We start from the raw sequence: 9697 nt of genomic DNA, 5'->3' as shown, positions 1-9697 counted from the left end.
ATACAGTTCAGGATTGTAAGTCATAGTAATTTAGGAGTTGGCATGTGAGGTAAGGGTTTTATTTATTTATTTTTTAAATATTTTTATTGATTTCAGAGAGGAAGGGAGAGGGAGAGAGAGATAGAAACATCAATGATGAGAGAGTATCATTGATCGGCTGCCTCCTGCACGTTCCCTACTGGGGATCCAGTCCGAAACCTGGTCATGTGCCCTTGACCGGAATTGAGCCTGAGACCCTTCAGTCCACAGGCTGACGCTCTATCCACTGAGCGAAACCAGCTAGGGTGAGGTAAGGGTTTTTTTTTGTTTGTTTTTGTTTTGGTGTCTAAGGTATGTTTATTCATGCCAGCAAGGGCACGGCACTTCTAGATACTGTCCTTCGTCCCCATCTAACAGCCAACACTTCCCGCTGCGCCCTGGGCTCGGCTGCTAGTGATGACCATGAGCAGGCGCGGGACTCGAACCTTTCAGAGCTTTAGCTCTTTTATCCGCACTGCGGATCTTGTAGATGATGAGGCTCATCAGCCCCATGCCCGCCCAGATCTCCTGGTAAACCTGGGTGTAGTAGGGCTTCATGGGGACCCACACATTTCTCATGAGGCTCTGAAACATCTCGCCGCAGGACCAACGGCTTGGGCAGCCCCGAGGTAAGGGTTTTAAAGAGTCTTGGAGTTTCCACGGTTACCTGGTGCGACCTGCTGAAAAGTCACGTGATTTTAAGTGGACTTTTCTGAAATGAAAGAGTGAGGTGATTTGCATCCTTTGTCTTCCTGGGCAGGTGTTTCCCAGAATAATGAAGTCACCGTAAGACAGTCATGTTACTTTGCTTCAGCCAGTGTGAGTCACAGTCCTCTGCTATTTGCACCCAGAGGAAGACTGTATGGGGTTTTCTTTTGTATAAAATGGAGATCATATTGAGAGGGACTGGAGCGGTCATATAGTGAGAATACCAGGGTTTGAGCCTATTGTAGCCTTTCAATATTACATCACAGGAGAGCTCACAAAGGTGTCTGAGTCTGGAACATTATTCTTGCTCTCAAATAGGAAAAGGGAGCTGCCAAATGGAAAAGAATAGATGTTTACTAACTAGCTCCAACACATAACTATGTCCACTAACCAACTGCAACTTAAAGCATATGGTTCCTGGTCCATCGCATTTACTCTGTAGAGACAGGTGCATGTTCATGTTTGGTGGCATGTAGTGGAGTCTCCACAACTAAGAATGTTCTAGGCTTATCAAGATCATAAAATGGCTCTGAGGCATTTGACTTCTGCCCTTCCTGATTGCCCTGTGAATTGGGGTGAGTTCCTTCCCTGTCTGAGCTCATTTCTTCATGCGTGCATTGGGGAAGACTATGCTTTGGGCAGAAGAAGGAGGATAATATGAGGTCACGTGTTGAGTATGGCAGTCAGCAGCTGGAACCAAGTCCACATGATTCAGGAGCAGTGCTAGCCATTACCAGTGTGGGCTGCTCTACAAATTGTAAGTCTAGAACAGTGATGGCAAACCTTTTGAGCTCGGTGTGTCAGCATTTTGAAAAACCCTAACTTAACTCTGGTGCCGTGTCACATATAGAAATGTTTTGATATTTGCAACCATAGTAAAACAAAGACTTATATTTTTGATATTTATTTTATATATTTAAATGCCATTTAACAAAGAAAAATCAACCAAAAAAATGAGTTCACCTGTCACCTCTGACACACGTGTCATAGGTTCGCCATCACTGGTCTAAGACAACAAACTATGAGAGATTGTGGGCCCATTGGAAGAAGTTGGGAAGGACTCAAGGTTAATCAGGTTGGGAGGAAGCAGGAGAAATGAAGTTGATATTAACCACGATTCCAGTATAGGGAGTCTCGGGACTTGTTTGGATCAGTTCCTGCACTGCTTCCTACCCTTTCTCCTCCCCTCCCCTCAGGACAAGTGCAGGGACAATATTAAAAAGATTTAATCAGTTCTTTACAGGCAAGAAATAGAATAGGCTTGTTGGAACCTTTAGAGGTCCCCTGTCTCAATAGGCATTAATTCTTTAATTGCTAGAATTTGGGGGTGGACAAGGGGAGGGCTGCACATTGAGGGGCAATTGGGGCCTCAGGAAGTGGCTGCTTACCAATCTGTAGTTGACATTCAGTTTGGCTCTATCAGAACATCCTGGCTGAAAATCTGCTCGCTTAGGGGAGTACAGGGGTTTGGCTTTCAGGTGTGGGACAAGGGGATGTTGGCAGTAGAGCCCTGTGCAGGGCAGGCATGGGGGGGGGGGGGGTGGGGCAGATTATGATCAGGTGAGTCTTCTCTGGGCACTTCCAGGCTCTGGCACTGGAAGGCCAGGGAAGCCTCAGCTCCCTGCAGCTCCTGAACATTTGAGCAGCACCCTCAAATGGAACTTGGCTAGGTTTTCAGGTCCTCTTATCTTCTAGACTTGGGGAAATCCTTCCCCTTCTGTTGGGGTCCAGTCCAAGCAGGTCCAGGGGTTCCCAAAGGTGTGGATGGAGTCAGCAAAGAAGGAATGACACGGAGACAGTGTTCAGTTGATCAGCATAGTGAGGTTCTCCAGCCAGGTTCTGTGTTTATTGTCCTGTTACATCTGTATTTATACCAGTTGATTTTAATCCTATCCATTCTATTCCAAAGGTTAGGGCGTTTCTTATCTCTATTCCAAAGGTTAGGGCGTTTGTTATCTCCATTCCCAGGTTACTCTATTGTTCTAGTAAGCTGCAAGGAAGTAACTGAAGGAGATTATCCTAAGTAAAGATTATGTAGCTTAATCGTGATTATTCGTAGTTAAAGTGATTAATTACCCGCCTGGCACTTAGTTAAGGGGTTTTATTCCCTCCCTAACTCCAGGGAAAAATCCTCACCTGGGGAAGCAACCTTTCTCGGGGAGGTGGTCCTGTTTAAAACACATAGCGTTAAGAGGGGGAGCAAACATATGCCATATATGCCAGGTCCCTTGAAACATAAGCTGTGCAGATGTTTCTTCCCTGCAGCGACTGTGTCAAGCAGCAAGGGTGGACCGGCTTCCGGCAAATTCCCACTTTTTTATTTTTAAATGACACAGCGTGTAAATCAGCAGCCACCTCTGGGATTGGGTTGTTTAAGACTTGGAAGAAGACTGACAAGCAATGATAGCGAGTATAGCTATAAACATAGTGAATGGAGTGCACACAGAGCCTTGTTCCTGTAGAAGGTTGCTGGCTTCTTCAGTCAAGGGATTTCAGCTGTCCTCAAGTTGGTGGTTTGGTTGTCCTTGTTGATCTGGCTAGCAGGCGGTGTCATTGGCGCCGGGCTTCCCGAAGCGTCAGCTTGTTGAAGGGCTGGATCAAAGGGTCCATCAGGGCTGCGATTGATGGTGGTGTCGGTGTCCGGGGAGGAGTCAGCTGTGCCCTCTGGGTCAGCCGATATGGATGACACTGGGGAGGAGGAGGAGGAGGCGGAGATGGAGGGTAGTAGAGAGAAAAAGAAGAGAAAGCAAAAGAACTACAAGGCATGGAAGTTTAGAAAAAAGAGGGAGAAGAAAGGGAAGAAGGCAGCATCCTGACACAGCCCTTTCCTTCAGCTGCCCCTTTCCCTGTGGTCCAAGGTAGAAATGGGAAACAAGTCCTGTTGCAGTGAGAGGGCAGCTGCTGTCAGGCAGTCTCTGTCTTTACCTGGGTCCCAATACGAGCTGGGCGTGGGAAGCAAAGCAGCCACGAGGGCAGGAGACCTCCGTCAGAAGGGGTTAGGGTTCAGGCCTCTGCAAAGTTGGGGGGGGGGGTGAGGGTCTGTGCCCCACCTCTGTTGACCCCCAAGTTGTCTCCTGATGGCCCCTCTGCGACTGTGCCCGTCTTAGGTTGTTCCTTCCCTGAGGACTCTTACCCGTCTCTGGCTAACCAGCCATCCTCCAGGGCCAAGCAGGGTGATGTGAGGTGTGCGAATGAGGGAGGGGCAGCGCCCCCCTGCAAGAGGTTCAGTTCTGTCTCCTTGGTAGCCTATGCCCCTGTGGCCTCCACGCCCAGCACCTGCCTTGGGCTCCCCTCGCCTGCAAATGGACTGTGAGAAGAGGGTCCCTCTTGACAGAAGGGCAAGAGGGGCCAATACACAACAAGGGAGGAATTGCCTGTCAGCATGTAGTCCCGGGACAGGGCTTTCTCAGCCCAGGATGTCAGGCTCTTGGCACAAGACAACTCCACGTATGGGGCATATACCAGACACCCCCAGTCACGGCAGAAAAGGGAGGCGCCCTTTCTGGAACAGTAGGGTAGGGAGATTCTAGAAAAGGCTGTGTTCAGGGGAGAAGGAGAAAGGCCAAAGAACCAGCAAGCAAGTAGTCATATTTAAAAAAAGAAAAAGAAAAAGGAGAGATGTGGGGCAAAGCTGGGACTTATGGACAGACAAAAAGGAGGAACATGTGATCCTCCCAATGGACAGGTGGTTCCAGCTCAGGGCTGCACATCTGCTGCAGACAGGCACTGGTCAGGTGTGCTAACTCAGCCTTCCAGGGGTGACGGTCCCCAGGAGGGAGGCAGAGGCTGCTCCTTCTGGAAAGATACAAAACACAACCTCTTCCCCACATCATTACTAGATCTGGTAAAACTCCTGTCTGGTTTGTGTATCCTTCTACCAGGCTGAGTTGGCAGAGGCTATTGTACAGGAGGCCCGATGCCTTTTGGCTGCTGTACAACCCTCTACATTGTATTTTTTTAAAAATTTAACATATAACATTCTTCTCCCCCTTGTTTATTTTATTTTTTTTACGATATTTAAGTTTTTTATGCCCTTTAAGATACATTTAAAAACACACACACACACACACACACACACACACACACACACACACATCAACTGCAAACATGAAGGGGAGAAAAAGCATGGTACCCAACCAAATTTCCACATTTCAGCAATACTTCACTCACTCTTTAATAAAGTTTTAAGAAATGTCATAATGACATGAGCTTGAAATATCTGTAGGCATTTTCTCTGACGCTCGTGACGTGGCATTAGTGATGTTGTAAACAGCAGAAAAACAGGGGCTGCCAAATGACCAAATTATGGAGGCATAGGCCTGCTCTTTTCCCCACAGGAACACACCAAATGGTGATGGCAATGATCTTCTCACACCCACACAGGAGGAGCGCGACATCATGCTACGTAACTGTATTCATCTGCTGAAGCCTGGCTGCGTTCAATGTACTGTTTGTCTATCAGCACTTCAATACACTTCCTAATCATGCTGATACTAGGGTTAAACCTAGCTCTTGACTGGCGAATCACCTCTTGAATAAGGGCATTATGCCGAAGCACTTTTCGTGCTTTCATGATACGAACTATAGCAGCTTGGAGACACATTTTCCGGTCCTCATCGACAGCACTTCTAGTTTGTTCCATTTCCCGTGGTGTGTCTTTCTGCATTGATGGAGTAATTTTAAATGTTTTTCTTTTACTGCTGAAGTTCATATTTAATGAAAATGAAGATTCTGCATCAATAGCTTCCTTTTCCGAATCATGGTTAATCATTTTTACATCAAGTAACGATTTGATTGTTTTTGTCAGTTCCTTTTCACTCATCTGTGTGCTGTCTTGAAGCTCTTTATAGCTGACAGTTTCACTGTTGTTGAAGGCTAGAAGAACTGCCATTTGGTATGTTGTAGCCATGGCTACATATGGTTTGCCCAAATAGTTCATTTTAACTTCACCTGTGCAGGGGTAATGTAACCATGTAAGTTTCCTTCCACTGAAATGCTGGCTGTAAAATAATTCAAACATCTGTACACTTTTGTCCAATTCCTGGGGAATCGCAAATGTAGCTGAAGGAGCCTGAGTAAGAGGCCATGCGCCAGCCTGTAGAACATATATTTGAAAACTAATTCCCAAATCTATTACTGTGTCTTGATTTTTGATAAAATTGTTGAACTTATTGTTGAGATCAGCACTGACACTCATATCTTTACACATCCGATGTAGCTTGCTGGTAAACTCATAACCACATTCTTGCTTTAATTTATTGATCATGGCTTCTTCAGAATCCATAGACATAGATAACCCGTGAATTAAACGTTTCGCCAGCATTCTTGCGTAGAACTTTTGAAAAACATCTTTATCATCGATATATTTGAAAACAGTAATGAAGCTGGTAAGTTTGCCTTCCACTTCATTCTCAGTCATCCCCTTTGCTGATTTCTTTAGTAAGTTGTCACAGTACTTAGCAAGTAATTCAGGAGCTTTGCAAACAGACTGGGGTTCTCTGTAATTTACAACTGATGTAAGAGCCTTATCCAATGCACTCATGAAGTGCTGATCACCATTCAAAACAGTGTTGATAAGTTGAACAAATTTACCATGTACTTCCAAAACTGACTCCAAAAATCGTGTTGGCATATTTTCCTGAGGAAGATTACTGGTTGCTCTAAGGCCCTCATCATGGACATGATTTTGCAGCTCCTGTATCATATGAGGTAAACCAGTGGACACAGCATGGAGTAAGACATACATATTTGCCATGCCATTTTTTTCCTCTTGTCGAATGATATTATGACATTCGGCATGTAAGAACTGTAAGTGGTCTGCTACCATTCGTTGCTGACATTCATGAATCACTTTAGTATATGAACTTGGGTGCAAGTATTTTCGACATCGAATTTCTTCATCTTTTAATCTACCTAGAACCTTTTCCATATATTGTGAGCAGTTTGATTCTTGTAATAAATTTGAAGCTTCTTGTTTGTAATACTCTCCTGTTTCAGTCAGAAAGGGGGACTCAAAGATTTCCTGATAAAACTTTAAGGGGAATCTTTTCCTGTACTGTTCAACATGAACAAAGGAGTTAATAACCCCATGGATTACCTTCTGGTTTGGGTCTTCTCCACCACGATCATTTTTGATTTCTCGGAGCAGTATTTGGGTAAGGATGGTCTGAAGCGGTTCAACCATTAATTTCCTCCACATATCCAATGCTAGCTCTCCTATTTCCATAAGAGGTTCATTCATATCTACACAACCATAGCCATACTGAAGGTCAGCTTCTGTCAATTTGTTTCTTTTAATAAACTGGATGTTGAGATTTCTATACAAGCAGTCCATATAGTCTGCACCCTTGCTATATTCCTCCCAATACCTATGATACATAACAAGTACTTGCTCTTCAGACTCCAGAACTCTCTTGTGCAAATGCCGTACGTGATTTTCCAAAAAAATCTTAGTTTCTGTATAAAGTCTTTCTCCAAGGGGTTCAGGATAGGCCACACATAAAGCATAGATATCTGAGAAGCGATCATCCCATGTTGCTCTTTCGACGTATTCCAACCTGACAACAGCTTTGATTGTCCTTAAAAGTTTGTTCCATGTTTCATCAAAATCTACTATTCTTGGTTTCAAAGACATTGTGCAAGTTCAGTGTTGAAATCTACAAGGGAACTCGCATTTGACTGTCAGCTTACTTATCAATTGTTGGGGTCCAACCCCAGCAGGTCCAGGGGTTCCCAAAGGTGTGGACGGAGTCGGCGAAGAAGGAATGACACGGAGACAACGTTCAGTTGATCAGCATAGCGAGGTTCTCCAGCCAGGTTCTGTTGCCAGGATCTCCAGCCAAGTTCTGTGTTTATTGTCCTATTACATCTGTATTTATACCGGTTGATTTTAATCCTATCCATTCTAGTCCAAAGGTTAGGGCGTTTGTTATCTCCATTCCCAGGTTACTCCATTGTTCTATTAAGCTACAAGGAAGTAACTGAAGGACATTATCCTAAGTAAAGATTATGTAGCTTAATCCTGATCATTCGTAGTTAAAGTGATTAATTACCCGCCTGGCACTTAGTTAAGGGGTTTTATTCCCTCCCTAACTCCAGGGAAAAATCCTCACCTGGGGAAGCAACCTTTCTCGGGGAGGTGGTCCTATTTAAAACACATAGCGTTAAGAGGGGGAGGAAACATATGCCATATACGCCAGGTCCCTTGGAACATAAGGTGTGCAGATGTTTCTTCCCTGCAGCGACTGTGTCAAGCAGCAAGGGTGGACCAGCTTCCGGCACCCTTCCTGTCCCTAGCTGAGGCATTTCTTATCTCCTCTCCCTTCAAGCCTGTACTCTACTCTTTCACAAGATCTTTTTTTTTTAAAAAAAATATATATTTTATTGATTTCAGAGAGAAAGGGACGGGGATAGAGAGAAACATCAATGGTGAGAGATAATCATTTATTGGCTGCCTCTTGCATGGCCCCTAGTGGGGATTGAGCCCACAACCCAGGCATGTCCCCTGAATGGGAATCGAACCATGACCTCCTAGTTCATAGGTCAACACTCAACCACTGACCCACACTGGCTGGGCTCTTTCACAAGATCTTGATGTCAAATTAATCCTTGAGACCAAGTCACTAGCAAACGGAAAAATAATTTTCCTTTTCTCAAGGGCAAGAAAGACTGAGTCTTCAAACCCTCTCAGGATATGAGGAGAAAAGGTTTGCATTCTATTTTTCTATGGTAAACAAAGGGAAGAAAAAGATATCATTATACAACTTTAGAAAAGTTTTTTAAGACAAGAGAGTTGTGTGCCCCACTCCAAACCACAGGAGAGTTCTGACTGTGTGACCAAGAGCACCCCACCTGCTCCACCCTGGCCTCCGGGACAGTTCTGCAGGCAATACCCCAAGCAACTCAGCAGACTCCCTACTCTGGGCCTCAGGAAAGCACTGCCAGGGAAGCCAGGAGCAAGTGGCGTGCCCAGCCAGGGGCCACAGGACCACACTGCAAGTGTGTTGCCAGAGGGACCTGGGGTTCCACCCTGCCATGGGTGCTGGGGCTGTACAGTGAATTGCATGCCAGAGGGCTCAGGGTCCTCACAGAAAGTTGAACATCAGGGAACTGTGCAACCCCAGGCATCTGAAGTGGACAAACCGAGGGACCACACCTGTGGGAGGAGTACAACTCAGAGCAGAGACAAAAAAGGCATGAGACTAAGGCAGACCCAGCCTTTGGGCTAACGATTTCCAGACATTGGCCTGGTAGGGTCTTCAACCTCTCAAACCCCAAACAGGGTGCCCAGGGCCAGAAAGAGACAAAGAAACAACCCCCCAAGGAAAGAAAGGAGAAACTATCAGAAAAGGAACTAAATGAAATGGAGGCAAGCAATATGTTAGAGAAAGAATTCAGAGCAAGGGTCACAAAGTTCCTAAACCGGCTGGATGAGAAAATCAACAACGTATGTAAGAATCAAGAGGAAATGAAAAATGATATAGCTACACTAAAAAACACAATGGAAGGTTTCAATAGTAGACTAGAAAGAGCGAGTTAGAAGACAGGGAAGTAAAACACACCCAATCTGAACAGCAATTGGAAAAAAATTAAAAAGCAAGGGGAGAGTTTAAGGGAGCTTTGGGACAACATGAAATGCAGCAGCCACATAATAGAGGTGCCAGAAGGTCAAGAAGAGAAGCAAGGAATAGAAAATATATTTGAAGAAATAATGACAGAAAACTTCCCTGACTTGGGGAAGAAAAAAATTCACATAAGCACAGAATCCCAAACAAGATGAAACCCAAAAGACCCACACCAAGATACATTGTAATTACAATGGCAAACATTAATGACAAAGAAAGAATCTTAAGGGCTGCAAGAGAGAGACAGAAAGTAACCTGCAAGGGATCTCCCATTAGACTTTCAAATGATTTTTCAACAGAAATGCATCAGGCCAGAAGGGAATGGAATGAAGTATACAAAGTAATGC

General features: G+C 44.9%; 2 protein-coding genes across 2 annotated transcripts; both read right to left on the bottom strand.

Annotated features, from left to right (window-relative positions):
• Positions 1–322: 322 nt before the first annotated feature.
• Positions 323–640, bottom strand: LOC308517845 (ATP synthase subunit ATP5MJ, mitochondrial-like). Its single transcript, XM_081089320.1, has one exon. It carries the CDS (start codon positions 610–612, stop codon positions 430–432), a length of 183 nt encoding a protein of 60 aa, XP_080945446.1. The 5' UTR covers positions 613–640; the 3' UTR covers positions 323–429.
• Positions 641–5122: 4482 nt separating this feature from the next.
• On the bottom strand, positions 5123–7360 carry LOC308517805 (cullin-2-like; the record flags this gene model as incomplete). The annotated part of the gene is made up of 2 exons (XM_081089244.1): positions 5123–6860; positions 7050–7360. The coding sequence occupies 2 exons, from the start codon at positions 7358–7360 to the stop codon at positions 5123–5125; spliced, it is 2049 nt and encodes a 682-aa protein (XP_080945370.1).
• Between the last annotated feature and the right edge of the window lie 2337 nt (positions 7361–9697).

Source organism: Myotis nattereri (genome assembly GCF_964212035.1).
Source record: "Myotis nattereri genome assembly, chromosome: 4".
In the NCBI taxonomy this organism is placed as follows: Eukaryota; Metazoa; Chordata; class Mammalia; order Chiroptera; family Vespertilionidae; genus Myotis; species Myotis nattereri.
The sequence above is the reverse complement of the archived record's forward strand: the minus strand, read 5'-3'. Positions and strand labels throughout refer to the sequence as shown.

What these genes read in the sequence shown, in the direction of transcription:
- LOC308517845 (XM_081089320.1), bottom strand. Translation starts at nt 612, where the DNA reads ATGTTTCAGAGCCTCATGAGAAATGTGTGGGTCCCCATGAAGCCCTAC.